A 21768-nucleotide genomic window follows, 5' to 3' on the forward strand; every position below is an offset into this window, starting at 1 on the left:
GGGTTTATAATTACATATATTTACAATCTTTCTTTTTTTAAAAAAAAGAATATAGTGTGTATTATAAGAATATACCAAGCAGAATTTGATTGGAAGTTATGTATTATGTATTATATTGAAGGTCATAACCTTAAGGTATATATTGAAGTTTAAATAAGAGTTGAATGGATGTAATTAAAAGATATAAAGGTGTAATACTCCAATTAGTAAGTACAGGAGAAAATTTGTTTAATGAAAAAAGATAATATGAAATTGAAACAGAATAGACAAAAGTATAAATATAATGATTTAAATTGTGATGAGATTCAAAATAAAATTGAGAAAATTAAAAGAGGGGAAAAACTATATAGAAAATGTAAAATAGTATAAGATATGGAATAGAATACAAAAAGGAGCATGAAATTGAGTTTTGTGTCTGTATAAAGAAATTCAACCCGGGACCATGCTATTTTCAAAAAAGATGTTTTACTTGTATTTTGTGTGTGAAAACCCAAATAAAACTTTATTAAAAAAAAAGAAAAGAAAACTATAGACCAATCTTCTTATGCTGCATCACCTGTAAAGTCATGGAATCAATTATTAACCAATCCATTATCCTCCACTTAGAGACAAACAACCTACTCTCTAATAAACAATTTGGTTTCAGAAAAAAACTATCCTGTAATCTGCAACTCTTACACTGCAAAAACATATGGACTACACAACTCAATCAGGGCAAAGCAATAGACCAGGCTTGTCCAACCCGCGGCCCGCGGGCCGCATGCGGCCCAGGTCGCCTTGTAATGCAGCCCAGTGCCCACCCCAACCTTCGTGCCAGCGAGGAGGAGGAGGAGAGGCAGGTGCGAGGCGGGGCGAAGCGAGTGCCAGGCCAAGCAGCAACAGAAAAGGCCTCCTGCCCCCACTGCCGCTGCCCCCGCCACCGCTTCTTCCCCTGCTGCCGCCACTTTTGCCCCCACCGCCACTGCCCCCACTGCCTCTTCTTCCCCCTCCGCTGCCGCCGCTTCTTCCCCTGCCACCGCTGCTGCTTCTGCCCCCGCCGCCGCTTCTGCCCCCGCTGCTGCTTCTGCCGCCACCACCACTGCCGCTTCTTCCCCCCCCCCCACCCCCACTTCTTCCCCTGCCCCCGCCGCCGCTTCTGCCCCTGCTGCCGCTGCTGCTTCTGCCCCCTCCACCGCCGCCGCTTCTTGCCCGCTGCGCTGCTGCTTCTGCCCCCACCGCCACCCCCCACCACAGCTTCTGCCCCGCCACCGCTGCCGCTTCTGCCCCCACCGCCGCCGCCACTTCTGCCCCCACCGCTGCCACCGGCGCTTCTTCCCCCGCCACTGCTGCTGCTTCTGCCCCCACCGCCGCTGCCCCCGCCGCCGCTTCCCCACCACTGCCGCCACTTCTTCCCCGCCACCACCGCCGCTTCTGCCCCCGCCACTGCCGCCACCGCCACCGCTTCTGCCCCCGCTGCCACTGCTGCTTCTGCCCCGGCACCACTGCCACTTCTTCCCCCGCCGCTGCTGCTGCTTCTGCCTTCCAGTCCTGCCTCATCCAGCCGGGCCATTTGCAGGAGGAGAGGTAGGCGTGAGGCGGGCAAGCTTTCTCCCCCCCCCCTGCAAAATTTGGCCGGAAAATAAACCGTGATAAAAATCCATGATAAAAAAACCGTGATAAAAAATAAATAATTTTTAATAAATAATTAATAATAAATAATAAAAACATCTCACTAACTTCATTTCCAAATAAATTTAATATGTTAACTATGTTTTCTATGGTTTTTTTTTGGATGATCAGGTATCGTTACTGTTATTTTATTTTATGTGCAGCCCAAACCAAATTTTCATCTTCTAATGTGGCCCAGGGAAGGTGAAAAGCCTTTGATTCAGTGATACACAACAAACTACTCCTAAAACTAAAATCTTATGGTATCTCTGGACACCTGCATAACTGGATAGAAGCATTCCTGTCAAACAGACAACAAATGGTCAAAATTGGGAGCATCCTATCAAATTCTGTACCTGTCAACAATGGTGTCCCCCAAGGCAGTGTTCTAGGACCAACTCTCTTCATACTCTACATAAATGACCTCTGTGATCATATTAACTGCAACTGCGTTCTCTTTGCTGATGTAAAGCTATGCAACACCACAGGCAATACTACCCTCCAAAAAGACCTTGACTATGTATCAGTATGGTCAATCAAATGGCCACTTCAAATCTCAACTAATTAATGCTCTGTCTTACATACTGGCAGAAAAAATCAGAAAATAAAATACAAGCTAAATAGTCAAGAGCTTGTTGAGGATCTAAACTTTGTCAAGGACCCTGGCATACTCAGCTCAAATGATCTAAGTGCTAGAGCCCACTGTAACTACATAGCCAAAAAGGCATTAAGAGTTGTTAATCTAATCCTACATAGCTTCTTCTCTGGTAATATCACACTACTAACTAGAGCATACAAAACATTTGCTAGACTTATACTTGAATACAGCTCATCAGTCTGGAACCCACATTACATATCTGATATTAACACAGTTGAGAAAGTCCAAAAATATTTCACAAGAAGAGTTCTCCACTCCTCTACTTGTTGCAGAATACCTTATGCCACCAGACTTGAAATTCTAGACCTAGAAAACCTAGAACTACACCGCCTTCGGTCCAATCTAAGTATAGTATATAAAATCATACATTGCAATGTCCTACCTGTCAATGAATACTTCAGCTTCAACCATAACAATACAAGAGCACACAATAGATACAAACACAAGGTTAATCGCACCAAACTTGACTGCAGAAAATACAACTTCAGCAACAGAGTGGTCAGTGTTTGGAATACTCTACCTGACTCTGTGGTTTCTTCCCCAAACCCCAAAAACTTTAGACTGTCTACTATTGACCTCACCCACTTCCTAAGAGGCCTGTAGAGGGCATGCATAAGCGCACCAATCATGCCTACTGTCCCTGTCCTATTGTTTTTTATTTTTCTTATAAGTATCTATCTCATGTATTCAAAACTATATTTATTTTTATACCTGTATCTTGTAAGCGATTGACAAATCAAATAAATACTAAAAAAAAAAAAAGGAGATACACTCATATTTCACAATGTAAGAGAAGCTAATATCTGTTACTAGAAAGCACAGGCATTGTGTACTTATGGAGTTAATTTGATTCTTCTCTTCCTTTAAATGTTGCATAAATAATGGATTGATCTGTACCTCATGTATAGAAGGATGTGAAGACAGGAGAAGCTAATATTTTCAAAATATATCATTGATCAAAAATCAAGGCTAATGCAACATTTCTGGCAAAAAAAATGGTCTAAAAGAAAAAGAGAGGCTGTCAGCTTTGGAAGTTATATTTCATGCTGCCACATAGCCTGAGAAAGTGGGGGGGGGGGGTGATTTCAATTAAGTAGCTCTAAGTAGACAAAATAAAATTCTTCTGTTAGTTCAAAGTCATTTAGTATGGCGCAGGATGAAACAAGGATCTTACTTTTGGATGGATTGTTATTGGGCCATGTGATGTGATGACAACCAAGGGGGGATGGATTTGTAGTTTGGGGAATTGTGGAAAGCCTGAAAAATTTTAGATTTGGGATTCCACAGATGTGCCAGGTCCTATTCTAATAAAGGTATTTCTGAGATATGTTTGTCTCGGAGTTACTGATTGGAATGGAGTTTGCTGGAATGCTGATATTATCCCAAATCTCTAACGAACTCCAGCACCCCAAAAGGGGGCTGTCAGGGGTGCTGAGCCCCAGCACTGATCCCAAACATGGAGCAGTGCGAAGATTCAGTGAAGATAGGAGAAGATACAGAAGGGGCTATGGGGCTGGACACCAGACAATTAATTGAAGCCCCCAGCACCCCTTCTGAAGAGGTGATGCAGGCATTAGAGGCTGCAGAGGAGAGACGGAGGTTAGGAGGCCGGCCCAAGGAGACGGAGCTGAATCCAGGGGTGAGATTGGGGGAGATGCTGCCTGGACGCCTCTCTTTCTCCAGCCCCCTGAGAATGACCAGAGAGACAGAATGAAGATGTGGGGGAATGTTGGGGTCAGACACCTCCCAAGACTGCAACTTGTGGCTTCCATCCTGAAGCCAGTCGTTGGCAGGAATCCCAGAACAACTCCAACAACTTAAGGTGGAAAGTTATGCCTCACCGCCACAACCTCTCCAGACAAGCTGGATCCTAATGCAGCCCCCCTTTACTTTCCCTAGTCCAAGAAGTGGAGGGACAATCACTGTGGCATTGGTTGGAGATGGCTGGCGAAGCACCCAGCCCAGCAGGCTCAAGTTTCAAGGGAGAGACAGCAGATGCACCCAACATTGGGTATGTTACAAACCCCAAGCCCTCCCCCTCCACAACCAGAAAGGAGATTACCCCCTGAAGAGAGTATTCCTCCAGGATGGGGATTTTATCCTGGTCAAGGGTGGGTCCAATGCCAGTGGATGACAACACCCATTGCACCACCTGGTTCGGGACCACCTGGCCCCAAAGAGCATCAGTGATCCCTTCTCAGCAAAGGGATCTGTGCAGACATCAGATGGCAGCCACTCCCCTCTTCCCATTGCAGGGAAGAGTGCAACAAACAGCCTCCTCACAGCAGGTGCCAAATCAGCCACCCCTGAGAGCAACCCTGCAGAGGCCCTTCTTCCAGAGAGCCCCAACACAGCTGGCCCTTGGAGTACCCCTGCAAGCTTCATACATTCCTCGCCAGACTCCATTCATTCCAGCTCAACCCGCAGTTGCTATGGCAATCCTACCCACCCCCTCAGACCAGACCAGGTGGCTTTTAAAGCAACATTTGATGGACGATATGAATAATTTGCTTATTTCTCACTCAGATCTGGTCCCACATAGATTGGTTTGGAGCCCAATATGCAACATATTGCAACCTGGTCACTGCAATCACAGATGTGATGAATGAGGGGGATGTTTCCAATCTGATTTAAAAGGTATATGTGCTATGTGGTTTTAAAGGGATTATTAAGTTCAATGTTCTAGGTAATAAAAGTTAAATGTTTAATGGGATTTAAAGGGGAGATAATTAATGAATATGTAAATTATAGCGGTGCATACTTAAATTAGTAATTTGGGGAGAAACTATTTCTTAAATGACTGTATTAAATTAGAATCTATGAAAGGATGCAATAAGAATATGCGATGAAATATGCAGATATGATAGACAAAAGTATTAAAGTATAATAATTGTGAAGATACGAAAAATACTCGTGATTTAAATAAGAGGAAAGCATTTGAAATAATATAATAAAATAGAAAATGTATAGAAACATTGATAAGATAAGAAGTTGAATGTAAAAGTTGAATACGTAACTATGGTCATATTTGTATGTAAATATGGAAACCTGTAATGCTGTTCACTAAAAAGAGACATTTTTAAAACGTGGAAAACTGAAATAAAGCTTGTTTTTTAAAAAAGAAATCTTTTGAAACTTTAAAATGCCTATTTGCTGCTGAGCCTATCCTCCAACATCTGGATCCAACCAAGCCTTTTGTAGTCCAAGCTGATGCCAGTGATGTGGCTGTTGCAGTGATTCTACTTCAAAAGAACTCTCAAGAACTGATGCCTTGAGCTATGTAAAAAAAATTGATGGACACAGAGTGTAGATGGGCAGTTTGGGAAAAAGAGACGTTTGCCATGCGATGGGCTTTATTATCTTGGAGGCATTTCCTGGAAGGAGTGAAGGAGCCTTTTGAGGTGTGGACTGATCAGAAGAACCTTGAGGCTCTAAAGAAACCTCAAAAGTTATCACCCAAACAAGTCAGCTGGGCTCAATACTTCAAGAGATTCAACTTTAACATGAAATATATCCCAGGAGGGAAAAAACATATTGGCAGATGCATTGTTGAGAAAACCCCAATTTGACAGTCGCTGGGAGGAGGTAGTTTAAACTATGATATCAGAAACCCAACCTGCAGGCCAAATAACCACCCAAGGCCAAGCCAAATGCAGACCCAGACAACCTGACAGCTGAGCTGAAAATAGCACCGTCAGATCCATGTATCTGCCATTCTTCAATGGAAGAAGAAGGGGGGAGTTGGCACAAGTAATCCTTTTTGATGTAACCTGAATATCTTAAGCCTTGTATTGAATCTGTATGAGTTGCACATTATATATGACTGGAGCCAGATGCCTGGAACCTTGTCACTTCTTGGAGAGATAGCAGGAGGAGAAGAGACCATAAAAATTCCATCTCTGAAAGAAACTGCCTGAGAAACTTTCCTAAGATACGTTCCCAGAAAGGGGGGGATTAACATGTTGTTTCTTTGTTTGACTAAATCCACATCAGAATAGGGGGAGGGCTTCTAACTCCCTTTATCTGTCCCTGTATACCTGGGGGTATCTTTGATTCTGCTTTGACTAGTAAATAATTCCTTTTGAAGTACCCAGCTTTCAGAAGTTCATTCTTTTCGATTGAAGAGAAAAAGTCCAGTGCTTAAAACCACTTTTAACCGATCCATGGTTTGTTGAACATCAACCCAATTTGACAATGAACGAAGGATTGGCTTGGAAAGGAACCAAGATTTATGTATCCAATACTCTATGTCTAATGGTACTGAAGCGTAGCCATGACTCGCGGTTGGGGGGACATTTTGGGTTCTTAAAAGCCTTGCATTTAGTCAGGAGACAGTTCTGGTGGCCAAAAATGAAACCTGATGTTGAAGACTATGTGAAAAGCTGGTCAATTTGTGCCACAATGAAACACAGAATTGGAAAAACCCCTGGCCTCCTTCAACAAGTAGCTGAACCAATGAAGCCATAGGAAGAAATTGTGATGGACTTTATCATAGAGTTACCTGAGAGTGGAGGAAATACCGTGATTTGGACTATTATCAACTTATTCTCTAAGCAAGTCCACTTTACAGCCTTTAATGGACTACCTTTGACTAAAAAACTTGTGAAACTGTTCATGAAGCATATGTATAGGCTCCACGGAGTATCTCGTAGAGTAATCTCAGACTGAGGTATACAATTTACTGCTAAGTTCTGATGGGAGTTTTTGAAGTCCATTGGGTCATCCAAGGGCTTTACTCAGCATTCCATCCTGTGTGCAACAGGTGCAGCGGAGTGGGTGAACGCCATGGTGGAACAATACATTCGATGCTATGTAAACTATCAACAAGAGAACTGGGTGGAGCTGTTGCCATTTGTAGAAGTTGCTTACAATAATGCAGTACACAGCAGCACAGGCTTGATTCTGTTCCAAGTCAACACCAGCATGGAATTTGTCCCTATATCGGAATTACCGAGGGAACCCCCAACATCTATATCTTTAACCGAATGGATGGACTCATTAAAGAAAGGTTGGGAGGATACAAAAAAAGCTTTAACCGAAGCTGCTGAGGAATATAAAAAACAAGCAGACAAACATAGAACCACCATTTAAAGTGGGGGACAAAGTGTTTTTGTCAACCAAATATCTTAAGTTGAAACTTCCTAGTAAAAAGTTGGGACCAAAATTTTTGGGTCTCTTCCCTATATCAAAAGTAATCAGTCCAGCGACTATCCAACTTAGCGTCTCTCGGCTGTTAGGTAAAACACACCCAGTATTCCATAGTAGCTTGTTGAAGCTGGCTATTGGTTTCAATCTATGACCTGTACTGGCAGCTCCCCCCCTCCCAAACCTCTGGTAGTACAGGGCGAAACACATTATGAGATAAAGAAAATCCTCAATTTTAGATTACACCAAGGACAATTACAATATTTGGTCCTATGAAAAGGCTATCCTTTGTCAGAAGCTACTTGGGTGAAAAGTTGGGATATACATGCAGATAGCTTGATTAACCAATTCCATAAAGAATTCCCTGACAAACTGAAGGGTCCCCTTGGAGGCAGAAGAGAGGGCTAAGGGCATCACATTAGCCCCTGGTTGTGTTTTGTTTATTATCTCTTTTAGGAGGTGAATTTCTCAAGGGGGGATGCCTGTCAGCTTTGGAAGCCATATTCCATGCTGCCACATAGCCTGAGAAGGTGGGAGGGGGGTAATTTCAATTAAGTAGCTCTAAGTAGACAAAATGAAATTCTTCTGTTAATTCAAGGTCATTTAGTATGGCGCAGGATGAAATAAGGATCTTACTTTTAGATGGATCGTGATTGGGCCATGTGATGTGATGATGACTGGGGGGGGATGGATTGGTAGTTTGGGGAATTGTGGAAAGCCCGAAAACTTTCAGATTTGGGATTCCACAGATGTGCCAGGTGCTATTCTAATAAAGGTACTTTTGAGATATATTTGTCTCAGAGTTACTGATTGGAATGGCGGTTTGTTGGAATGCTGACAGAGGCTCTAGAGTGGCTACATGGAGAAAAATCTTCCATAATGAAGTGAGCAACTTGAAGTGACTTGCTTTCCCCCCCCCCCCATCCTAGCTCTTTTTAAAAGCAGATTGTCTAGGTTGACCATTGCATTTACAGTGCATTTTACCTCTCTCAGACCCTTTAAAGTGATGGAGAACTTTTGTGAAGGGCATAATTTAATTGAAAAACAAGCACATGAATAAGGATTGTGAAATATTTTTTTCTCCCTTTCCAGTTCAGAATTAATAAGTCCAATTTATTACAGTTACTAGACAAATTAGTCCATTTGAATGCATATCATATCACCAGAGCTGCAAGAGGCTGCTTTATCTCAGTTCAGTGCCATTTTAGGAGAATCATAAAGAGTATCAAGCCAGCATGAGAAACTCCCCTTGGGTAAGCTGTGCATGGCCATCTGTTCTTAAATCAGTTCTAAGTTTTGATCTCCATCTTTGGATCTTTTAAGGTTGTCCTTATGAATATCTTATTCCAATCCAAAATTTAGAGGTAGAAAAGAATTCCACAGATTTATCTGATGACTCCGTTTAAAAGTTCTTTGAAAAATATATTTCTTTTAAATTAAGTGTCTCCGATTATTTTTGTAAGCCATTTGTTGTAAAATTAATTACATAGCAATGCAGTTTACTCTCAGAGAGATAGCCATTTGGCAAAGAAATATGAGCAGGGTTCTACAGTTTAAAAGAAAAACAGGAAAGAATATATTGGACAACTGTTCAACAAATGTCATTAAAAAGTTGGTGGGGAGTCATCATTTTGCTTAAGTTACAGTTTTAATTCATGTCATGATGAATTAGAATATACATTTCAATCTATTTGCCTAGAATTCAGAGAAATCTAATATTGTATGATAAAAGCCCAAAAAGGAACAGATCTAATCCTTCCCTGACTAATTAGAAGCTTCAATAGATTGGGTACCATTCTGTGGGTATGCCAGGAGAAGTTGTGAATATCTGTGGTTCACAATCATCTCTTTTCACGTAACTAAAATATGTGGAGACATGTTCCTTTCAACCTAATATAGTTCTTTTAATGAGTGCTAACCTTAATTTTCCTCTTTAATCTGAACTCTGAAAAATCCATATATTTTCAACTCTACTAGGGATCACTGTTTCAATTCACTTTGTACCAAATCAAAGGTTATCTTGGATCGAGATTTCATTTGAAATGGATATAGAACACAACAAAAGATTCCGGTAATAAATGTGAGAGCTGTATTTGGATCCAACCAAGTTTAGCAAATTCAAAGGACTTTCAAAAGCTTGACCTATTCTTTTTTTTTTCTGGAGCTTCATATATTCATATATTGCCTTTCACTTTTCACCTGCTTGAATTTTGAATGTTAGATACATTTCCCTTTAAATTATTTTTAAATTATTTTAGATTGAATCATTCTCCTTCCTTGGTAAAGCAACAAGAAAGCCACTGTTTCTTGGAATGAGAAAAGGCTTGTTGCCTTTAATCTGCGTTCACAATTTATGGAAAGCATTATCAGCTACCAGGCATTATATAAAAGCATCAGTAAAAAAATGGAATATCCTATTGATGGTGAATATAGTCAGATAAATATCAACATTGAATTGAAGGCAGTCCCCAAAAGTCTACTCTAAAGCTTATATAATTTCAGTTGTGATATTTGTTAAATCTGCTCCATAAGTAGCAATACCTGAATACTCCATACTAAATACTCCATATCTGAAGGCAGAACAAGAAGCCATAGATGGAAACTAATCAAGGAGAAAACCATCCTAGAATTTAGAAGTAATTTCCTGACAGAACAATTAACCAGTGGAACAACTTGCTTCCAGAATTGTGGGTGTTCCATCACTAGAGATTTTTAAGAAGAGGGCAATCTTTTGAGTAGATCTTGTTTCTAAACATTTGACCAGTTTATGTTTGCCCATCCTATCCTTAATCTTAACCCTTCATATACTATGGAATTCCTAATTTTCTCATTTACTTTTTTTCTTTTATCTGTTTACATAGAGAGCTGCATTTTTCCATCTGCTTATCTCATCTAGATTTCCTTTGACAGATGGCTCATTATAGAGCATGTGCTTTCTTTCCTAGGCAGTAGCTTATAGAAATACACAGGATAACCTAGTTTCCATGGTATCCAGGGTGATTTATACCAGGGGACTCCAACTTTGGCAACTTTTAAGCCTAGACTTCAACTTCCAGAATTCTGGGAGTTGAAATCCTCCAGGCTTAAAGTTGCCAAGGTTGGAGACCCCTGATCTATAGGTCTTAAAAGAAAATTTGGTTATTTACTCTCTCCAACTATTTCCTCATTAAAGAACATTAACTTGTGTGCATGTTTTTAAATGTAAATGTTTTTACTTAACTATACTGGAAATAAGTACCATGTTTCTCACAAAATAAGGCCGGCCCTTTTTTTTTTGGCCCCCCCAAAAATGGCTAGGCTGTCTTTTTGGGGGTGACTTAATTCCCCCCCCCTTGCATCCTCAGGTGGGTGGGCAGCGACAGCTTGGATGTTGACCTCGGCGTTGGTGGGCACTTCGTATTGGGAGACTTTCCGCCACCGTTGCTTTCCCTTCTCCCTTGCTGCTGCGGCATATAGAGCAATGCCGTGGCGTTTGGCGCAGCCACATGCGGCCAGCCAGGGCTCCTCCCTGCAACCAGAGCCTGGTGGAGACACTCGGCTTCGGGCGCTTCTGTCGCTGCCTTCCCTTCGCCTTCAAAGGCAAAGCCAATTCTTTTAAAAACTACACCCTACTACCGGTACGACAAAGCCTCCCCTGCCTGAGAGGGCAGCCCAACCCCATGTGGGGAGGCAAATCTCCTGGGGCCGCAGCACAGGATCAGCCCACCCCGGGAGAAGTGCCCAGCCACCATCCCTGCCTGGTGCCGGGCAGAGTGCGAAGAGCTTCGCCTGGGGCGCCTAGTGCAGCTGACAGGCGGGCCCTCTTGGTGGTGGTGAAGCTCTCACCAACAGAGAGAGACCAAACCAGGTGAACCAGGCCAATGGTTCTTCTGCTCTCAGTGAGATAGGGGTTTGTCTATTCCAGCATGTGAAGATTAGCTCTGGCAGATTGAGTGGATAAGACTGATCAACAGTTTTACAGTCATGAAGGCAGGTCCAGCAGCATTGTCGCATGCTAAGAATACAACAAGACACTTAGATGTCCCAGTCATTCATGACACCAGGGAAGACCTCCTGCTGTTAGGATAGACATATTTGATATTCCTGCACTTGGTATAATTGAGGTGAAAGAGCACTGTTTGGGTCATTTATTATTAGAAACAGCCATATTGATATATATCCCTTACCTTTGACCTTTTTCTCCATGCAAGGTTAGAAAACAGAAAGCCTGAATGTTGAGCCTGGCCTTTCATGGTGTTCTTTCTGAAACACCAAACTTATAATTCCTCTTGAAATATCAAGCCTGGATTTATTCTTTTGAGACCTTGCTGGGCCTAAAACATAACAGAAGTTACATCTTGATCTTCTCTTTGATGGTTGCTGATGGTTGTGTAGATGAGCCTTTCTAAACCTGGAGTTGTCCAGATAGGTTGAGCATCAATTTTCAGAGTTCTCAGCCATTATAGTTGGCTCTGCTTGTGGAAAGACTGGTAATCTGATGTTGATGTGGGTGTATGAAAATTTGTATATGGTTAACCTAGTTATAGAATATGTATGGAGAAACACAAGTATCTGTGGTGGGATTCAAATTTTTTTACTACTAGTTCTGGGCGTGGCTTGGTGGGCATGGCAGGGGAAGGATACTGTAAAATCTCCAGTCAGAGGTAGGATTTGCTGGTTCTCTGAACGACTCAAAATTTCCACTACCGGTTCTCCAGAACTGGTCAGAACCTATTGAAGACCACCTCTGACATGTATATATATTATTCATAAGTTTAAAGAAGTATAATAAAATGAAGGATAGCCATTTCAGCTAATTAATTATACTATGTAAGATATCAGATATGAAAAACAGATTGTATGGCTGGTCTGAGAGCACACTTAGTGAATGTAGTAATGCAATTCTTTAGAGATCTTCCTGGTCTGGCATGTCATTTGATAACTTTATTTTATGTCAGGCAAAATCTTTTCATTCTGTCTTTTAATTTTTGTATTTCTGCTGGTATTGTTAGTAGTTTGGTCTCTGTTGCTTTTTTTAAATTGTTATTTCAACAGTTTATTTTATTGTGTTCTATTTTTGTATGGCAACCTAATAGGTTGTAGCAAAAAAGTAATTAAAAAATTAAAAAGAAAAACAAAATGTGTAGTTGGCACATTTGGGAAGCAATTTTTCTTGGAAAAGGAATGGAAAAACTTTATCTTTGGATTCCTATGCAAATGACGTAAGCAACAGTTTATGTGTTTAAGCTACTTAAGTTGGGGGTTTTGAGTTATTGTAAAATAAATCTACACTAGTTTACAGAAAAGACATAGTCTTTAAAAAATTAAGATAAATTAGTCTGTATTCCTATATATTTCTGTGAAGAGTTTAGCATCTTTTTCATGTATAATTTGTATTGGTTTTTAGAAATATAAATATAAAGAAAAATTTAAAAATAGTGGAAAATTAAGAAGAGGAGAGGGACAAGAAAAGAAATATAGTATAAAGGGAGAAAAGGAAAGAAAAGGACACCAAAGCAGAGGTGGTATTCAGCAGGTTCTGACCAGTTCTGGAGAACCGGTAGTGGAAATTTTGAGTAGTTTGGAGAACTGGCAAATACCATCTCTGACTGGATATTTTACAGTATCCTTCCTCTGTCACGCCCACCAAGTCACACCCACAGAACCAGTAGTAAAAAAAATTGAATCCCACCACTGCAAAGGTTTAAGATATTTTAAGTCACTGCTTAATACCTGTGAAATCATTCCAACTTTATCCAAAGATCACAAGGGAACAAACATGTTTCTCCAGATAATATTTGGTTACCGTTATTCAGCATTAATTGTTTGAGTCAAACTGGTGAAGAAATTAAATAACCTAGAAGATTATTTGTAGTCCATCTCTGCTCTACTATGTAAAACTGACTTCAACTTAGCACTGACCCCCCAAAGCATATACTATAAACTCATGTTTAGCATAGTGTAAATCAAATTGGAGAGCACAGAGTTGACAGGGATAGAGAGCAGAAGCTGAAATAGTGATATGAAAAAAGGAAAAGATGAGGAAAAGAAGATTAACTTCAGAGTTAACTCCATATTTATTAAAGTTAACATTCAAGAGCAATTAGTATAGCATAATTGTCTAATCCGGAGTTTCTCAACTTTAACAACCTTACGGTTTGGATTTGAAACCCCAGAATTCCCTAAGCAGCTATTACCCATCTAATCTGTTGCTTGAACATGCAGGTCTACAATCTTTCATGATTTGAACTTCTGAATTCCATTTTTACAACAATATATATTATAGTGCTTGATGACTACTAACAATGCACAAATAACCTGTAAAAATAATATATAGGTGTCATACATAGCTTTTATTTTCCAGGATCTATTTTAAAATATTAAAAGGCAGCTTTTCCATGATGTGATCTATTCTGCAGTGCAAAATTACTTAATCTACAGGCCACCTAGAATTTTATTATTTTACTTCTAGGTTCACATTTCCAAATAATTAACTACAAGGTGAAATTGTAAAAATTTATTCAGTCACAAATCTACCGTTATGAAACATTTAATTAAACTTCAGTGTGAAATTAATTGGAAAGGCTTACATTTTATTTTTTCTACAGATTTTGCATGTACTATTTGTTGTAGCTGTAGTTATTATTCTAATTATTATTCTTTTCTTTCTGCCACAGGCAAATGGTTTAATTATGGGATTATATTTCTTGTTTTAATCTTGGATCTGAATATGTGGAAGAATCAAATATTTTACAAGCCACATGAATATGGTCAATATATTGGTCCTGGACAGAAAATTTATACTGTGGAAGACTTGGAAAGCTTAAAGGACCTCAATAGAACCAAACTGTCTTGGGAGTGGCGGTCAAACAACACAAACCCTTTGACCAACAGAACCTATACTGAAGATGATATGTTTCTACATAGCCGATACATTGGTGCAAGCCTAGATGTCAAATGCTTGGCCTTCATTCCGTGTTTGTTAGCATTTGCTTTGTTTGGATTCTTCATCTGGTTCTTTGGGCGTTTTCACAAAACCGATCAAGGCATGGAAAATCTTAACAAATCATACACACAAATGAAAAGGAAATCACCATCTGATGTGGGAATGACACGAGAGAACACACAAGTATTAGCTGAGGAGCCTTTAAGCTCTGAAGATCCCCATTTGATATGTATCAAGTCTGACTTGAGTGAGATTGTCTTTAATTCCTCACTCTTAACATCTGAAAATCTTCGCTCCCATCTAGATGATCAGCCAAGTCCATTGCAACCAATAAGGGAGTCCACGGTACCAAAGAATAATCCTTTACCTAATAAGTAATAACATCCCTCTTGGAAACAGTAAAACAAAGAAATATTGTGAGATTTCACTGAGGTTTTTTTTTGTAAGTGACAGTTCATAGTCTTTAGAACAGGAGAAATACACCAATGGTGCTCAATATGCTTTTTTTCTATGGCATTGTTTTCTACTCATATTATAATGTCTGTGCCTACTGTATTATAGTAAACATTCCTTTATAGATTGCTTCTAATAATTGCAATAGTGAACTAGATGATTTCTTGCAGGTACAAAATGCTGCTTTGGTGGTGCCTTCAAACATTTAATTCAAGCATATAGAAAAAAAAATGTGTGTGTCCTTATTAAGTATTCAAACATTGTTTCAAACAAAATGATTTAGGACTTGGCCAGAGAATGTTTTTTCCTTCAACTGAACTTGATGGTTTCTTTCCCAGACCTCTTTCCTTATCTTTAGATAATAAAGACATGTGCAGCAGCAGAGCAGATTGCTTTCTGTAGTGATGATAAAATCTATGGAAGATGCCATGTATCCAATAGAAGGTTACTAGATAAGGAGAGGTTTGTAGCATAAAAAAAACTTAATTCTTAAAAAGGAAACCCAAAAGTGCTTTTTTCAAGAGGCAACTGAAGCTCCTTGGGTAAGAAGTGAAACATCTTCAAAGAAAAACAAGAAAGTCCAGTTGCCTCTGAAAAAAGCACCTTTGGGACAATCATGACCTGGATGACTGAGAATCTCTATAGACTCTTAGAAAGGAAAGGTTTCCAATAAATAACAGCCATGATAGTGACTTTATGTTACTGATTTAGATAGTGATTGACTTTAATAGTTAGATTCTAAAGCCAAGACAGATTCATAATTCTGTAGAATCATAGTGATAAGGTAACATGACTTTTAAACATGTAACTTTCTCTAGTAGTAATTGGATTTAGATAATGATAACTAATTAGATCTTTATACATAAAGTCAAAATTCTACTTAATTAAAGAAAAATCTTTCCCTGTTTAAGAGAAAGAAGATAAAAAGCAATACTTGTGGAACAACTAGATGTCCAGATGAAATCTATGCAGTGCCAATATTCATAATATTGGGGATATTAAGGATAATAGGACTCTCTTTGCAGAATTTGATACTGCAATATAAACATGAATTAGAAAGTTAAGTTTCAGTGATACTCGGGAATAGGCTGTGGAACAGGAGTTGTGAACAGGAGTAAATGCATGAAATCAAACAGCAAGTACTGTGTTTTCTTACCTTGAAGAATTAACATTGTATTCACTAATTAAAAAGATTCCAATGGAGACATGGAATTAAATATTGTATTTGGTGTTTTTTTTTGTTCTTTCTTTGATTTGGATTGGTCAGATGAATTTATGATATGGCCTTCTGCAGTCTTTATATTCCCAAACACTTAAGGTGTCTTAACTGTAAACTTAAAATTGACTATAACAATTATTATTTTTAATCATCTGCTAATATTTGCATATTTTGCTTGCTTTCAAAAAAATTTCCATAGTAAAATCATGGCTGAACTACACATTGACTGCATCAGTGTTGAGAGCTACATTTATTCAGCATTTGGTAACAGATAAAGCTATATCTAAAGCCAATAGCAGATTGATATTGTGCTTTGATATTTGCTGCAGCAAAAGAGTTTGAAATGCTGCCATAATGTTCTTGAAACACTGATGTAATGTCAGAGCTTGTAAATGATGCACTATGATAGCTGTGCTCCATTTTAAGCATTTCTCTGCTGGCACAGAAAATCTGGGCATCAGGCTATTAGGATCATAAATATTACTGGCTGTTGGAAATAAAATGTGCAAATGCATCAAGGTCACAGTTATCCCACTTTGCCTTCAAAATGTTTAATATTTTATCAGGAGAAAGTTTTAATCAAAATGTTAATCCCTTAGATTCTGCAACTCTCATTAGTGTTGGTAAGTATAAACTTATTCAAGCAGTAAAAAGAATAATCCATATTGGCAATCCAATGATCGCTGGCTATTTAATTCCTATCAGATCCGTGTATCTGCCATTCTTCAATGGAAGAAGAAGGGGGGAGTTGGTACAAGTAATCCTTTTTTATGTAACCTGAATATCTTAAGTCTTGTATTGAATCTGTATAACTTGCACATGATATACAACTGGGGGATTGGAGCCAGATGTCTGGAAACTTGTCACCTCTTGAAGAGACAGCAAGAAGAGAAAGGACCATAAAAATTCCAGCTCTGAAAGAAACTTCCTGGGAAACTTTTCTAAGATATGTTCCCAGAAAAGTGGGGGGGATTAACATGTTGTTTCTTTGTTTGACACATCAGAATAAGGGGAGGGGTTCTAACTCCCTTTATTTATTACTGTATGCCTGGAAGCATCTTAGATTCTGCTTTGACTAGTACCTGGATCACTTTCTTTCAATAAAGAATTCCTTTTGAAGTACCTAGCTTTCAGAAGTTCATTCTTATCGGTTGAAAGGGAAAAGTCTGGGGCTTACAATTCCTTATTAGAAAACAGAAATTTGCTTTTGCTATACAGCAAATATTACTGTTTTTTATCTGCAATATTTTTTATCCACAATATGTTGGATGAACAATGCAGCCAATTGGTTCTAGTAGTTAAGGCACCAGAGCTCAGAGTGTAGTTCATGGGATCGTATATGTTGCTGTAAGGTTAGATCAGGGTGAGAATGAAGGTTCTTATGGTTGTTGTTGCTCTTTGCGAGTGAATATATTGAGAAAATGAATTTATATTTGTTTGATTCATTTTTGCAAACGACCCTGCAGAGGCGTCAGGCCGTCAAGACATCTTTGTTTTTGAGTTCTGGACTGACGCGGAAAATATAAAGTATTTCATCAGGGAGATGGTTGGCGCTTGATAGTCTCTGATGATGTTGCAGATGTTAGTGAAGTCATCATTATCATTGACCCCTAGACCAAATAAAATGGCATTTGGTCACTTCTGTTCATGCTCAATGGCTTCTTTGATGAGGATGGGGATATCAATATTTGCAGAATTTGTGTTTTTTTTGTGGATTGGGTTTTGGTTGTTGGGTAGAGATATGGTTTATAGTTGTTTAACATTCATTTTTTTGTGTTGTGTCTTTTTTTCAAGGTTTGTTAATCTTGCTTGTATAGTGTCCAGGGATGCTGCAATCAAGGGATGTCAAGGGATGTTATACATGTTTCTATGGTATCAACTCTTTCGAACAGGGAAATGTATTTGTCTAGTTTGGGTCTGCAGGGTGGACAGAAATATGGAAAAGCATTGGCGGATGATTTTAGGAATAGAGCCATTTGCTTGGGTAATACTAAAGAATTATGGTGAGTGTAGTTGTCAGAAAAAGAACATTTGATGTAATCTTCATTATCCTTTAAAGTTTTTTTAAAGGTAAAAGCAAGGGTCTTGTGGTTCATTAGCAGGGATTTCTTTCTTTTTAGGTTGTGGTTTGACATTGGATTCCTAGCATTTTATTTGGTCTAGGGGTCAATGACAATGATGACTTCACTAACATCTGCAACATCATCAGAGACTATCAAGCGTCAACCATCTCCTTGATGAAATGCTTTATGTTTTCTGCATCAGTCCAGAACTCAAAAACAAAGATGTCTTGATGGCCTGATGCTTCCGCAGGGTCGTTTGCAAAAATGAATCAAACAAATATAAATTCATTTTCTCAATATATTCACTCGCAAAGAGCAACAACAACCACAAGAACCTTCATTCTCACCCTAATCTAACCTTACAGCAACATATACGATCCCATGAACTACACTCTGAGCTCAAAAGACTACATGAATTAGGTAATAATAATCTATACATGAATTAGGTAATAATAATCTATACATTGACTACCATGCAGATCGTTTCAAAAGCAAGAGCCACAACCTATTTCCTAACAACCATCACCCAAACATCCAACGTTACAGATGCACATCCCTTTTTCCTCCAGACCCACTACTTCATATCTTAAATGCAGACAATGCTAGAAGCCTTGCAAAAATGCATGAATTCCTCATTTCCTCATCTTACTAAGCATAGCCACATTCAACATTATATTTGTCTGTGAGACATGGTTGAATGCATCTTTCCCAGACTCCATTATCACTGTAAGAGAATATCATGTTTATCGGTCTGATCACAAAATCCATAGAGGAGGTGGAGTTGCTATATTCTATAAAAAGTCTCTAAATCTAAAAAAGATTCAAATTATACAAGAGCTTGCTCTTCCTGAGACCATCAACTATGAACTGTCCTTAAATACTTCAACCCCTTGTCTATGTCCATCATATTTACCTAAGCTAAACAAACTAAGTACCTTGTCTGACAGAGTTGAAAGCGTAGAATCATAGTAAAAAGCATAGAAAAAAGTTCACAATATCATAAGCAACTCAAATACAACAACATCTCTCCTGAAGATATTGAAATAACCAGAAATGGCCCTGAGTTCAAATACAATGGTGGCTCGGTAGCCCCAAGATTTTGTAGAGTTGTTTGCAAAAATGAGTCCAGCAAACGTATATTCATTCATACAATAAACGCCATTGCTAAAACCAATCCCACCCATAACAAACTTTGTTCAAGATCAGACTTATCCATACTGCAAAGAATCTGCTCCCGTGAACTCTGCACAGAACTCCAAAAAAACGTCTAGACAATGGAGAGGACCTATACATTGACTACCATGCTGATTGTATCAAAAGTAAGTCACACATCCCACAACTCTGCATCCAACCCTACCTCATCTAATCCACCATCACTCAAAACGAGGCATACACACCCCTAACTACCTCAATTCCAACTACAACTGGTCTTAAATGCAAGCTACTCAATGCAAGAAGCCTTGTAAAAAAAATACCTGAATTTCTCTTCTTACTAAATATGGCTAAATTCGACATCTTTTTTGTCTGTGAAACAGGGCTCAATGCATCTCTCCCTGACTCCATTACCACAGTAAGAGACATTAGGAATATAAGTCACCTAACAGGTATTTGGGTTAGAAATATATAAACCAGGAAACACATTTTAATACTGTCTCTTTTAGGGAATGCAAGAGCATGCAATTGGGTGTGGTTTCTCAAATGGCCATAAGATGGAGCCAGAAACCTGGGTTTTTTAGTCTGAGTCTCAGAAGAGAGTGTGAGTGTATCTCTATTTCCTTCTGTTGGAAAGTATTGCCATTTCTCCATTTCTTCTAATTGACTGATATTACTGGATTTAATGTAAGTCTGTTACTGAACTATTTTTTGACACTGGACTTTGATATTTGGATTATCCCTGGATTGAAAACTGACTGATTTACTTGTGAATGACTTTGGATTGCTTATTTTGGACTTTGCTTAAACCTTTCTGGAAGTAAAAACCTACATTTACTGTACAGTGTATCTATGTACTGTGGGGTCTGGGTTTTTTGAACAGTTTGTATCCTTCTATCAGTATGTTTAAGTCATGGGTTTCATCCTGCCAAGTTTCTGTAATTCCAACTTTGTGGATTTGTATATAGGCACCTGAGGTTTTTAAGACTGATGCTGTTTTTACTGTCTACATAACCTGTGTTGTACCTGACTGCCCCTACTTTTTGCCACTGTTTGATGAATGCACATGGAATGCCACTCTCTATTAAATGCTTGGTTTTGTTTGACAGCAAGGTTGATAATCTTACCTCCACAAACATCTATGTTACATGCACTGGTATCCTTATTAATTTTAGATTGCTGGGGACAGAAATGTTCTGTATCCATTAATTCTCTGTCTCTGCTGTTCATTTTAAATGTTCATCCAGAAAATCTGTGAATTTAATGCCAAGCAACCCAATCTCTTTCTTTGATGGATGCAAACCATCTCTTTTGTATAATTATTCATAGACATGATGTCTACCAGCTGTAGACATCATGACTAATAAAACCGAAGCCTTCCCTTTTACACCACTCCTTTAGCCACACATTAAACTCCACTATACGCTTTCCCTTTCTGTTCCTTGTATACAGGTAGAACCTCTGAAAAGATAAGCCTACAGCCCATACTACTAAGTTCATACCCCAAGCTCTGGAAGTCTTTCTGCACAGAAAGTACATCTTTTTGTCTGACCCTCACTCTAGGTATGCTTCCTATGTCTCCTATTTGGTATTTGAGTTTCTCTTTCTTGCCATCCCTCCTTACTTTATTATTTGACTTGATTTCTAGGCGGTTATGCTTGGAACCAGGTCCTGGAAATCCTAAAGATTGGTCATCCTCCCCCCTCAATTTTAGTTTAAAGCCCTCCTGGTAAGTTGAGCCAGTCACTTTCCAAAAAACATTATTCCCAGTCTTTGTGAGTTGCAGCCCATCCCTTGCCAAAAGCCCAACATAGAGGTAGTGCAGACCATGGTCCAGGAATCAAAGTTTTTTTGGTGACACCAACCTTTTATTTATTCCTTCAGCAACACTTCCAGATAGAAAAACAATTGGATATTCATTAATAGAAGTAGGAAAGGTAATGAGAGAAAAGGGGATATATGGAGATAGAGAGATGGTTCTTAGAAGGAGAAAGGATGGGTTTGTGTACCTGTTAATGTACAGATCTCCTGAAGAATGTTCTTGAAGCTAATTTGTTCCAGTTGTAATCACTGATTTCGGACATAGTGGACATCCTTAAGAAATGTAAGTATCATAAGCACGTCAGTAAAAGGAATTTCACAATGTGTTCAGGAAGTCAGAGATTCAAACAGAGATGCCAATCTGAGACCTCATCCAAGGGTATGTCAACCCTGAGCTTAGAAAAGGTCTCCTTGCCCTTCTGTTTCCTTCACATTATCCTGATCATAGTTCTCACTTGATATGTCAGTCAACTTACTATTATATGTAATTGCATGCTTTATTATCTTCAATTATTGCACTATGATTTAAGCTTTCTTCCCATCATCGTGCAATATTTGAGGGTTGACACACCTAACCATTATTTTACTTTATAGCTAGAATTCCAAGGGTGACTCATATGTGGGTATGGCAGCATTACAGAATAATTTCCACAAATGAATCTTTCTCAGAATCATCTATCAAGAG

General features: G+C 39.0%; 1 protein-coding gene across 3 annotated transcripts in view; it reads left to right on the plus strand.

The window, feature by feature from the left end:
- Nucleotides 1–17169, plus strand: part of TMEM117 (transmembrane protein 117) — a 76013-nt gene extending 58844 nt beyond the window's left edge. For 2 of the 3 annotated variants that reach the window (XM_026700670.2, XM_026700677.2), the window contains exon 8: nucleotides 14107–17169. In XM_026700670.2, coding sequence (XP_026556455.1) covers nucleotides 14107–14753 — 647 coding nt within the window. In that variant the 3' untranslated portion in view covers nucleotides 14754–17169. Of the gene's footprint in view, nucleotides 1–4831; nucleotides 4943–14106 lie in introns of those variants that run through there. The other variant, XM_087934391.1, reaches the window with a different exon arrangement.
- Nucleotides 17170–21768: the final 4599 nt, after the last annotated feature.

The sequence above is a fragment of the Pseudonaja textilis genome, chromosome 5 (assembly GCF_049901715.1).
Source record: "Pseudonaja textilis isolate UNSWEBS1 chromosome 5, rPseTex1.2, whole genome shotgun sequence".
Taxonomy (NCBI): domain Eukaryota; kingdom Metazoa; phylum Chordata; class Lepidosauria; order Squamata; family Elapidae; genus Pseudonaja; species Pseudonaja textilis.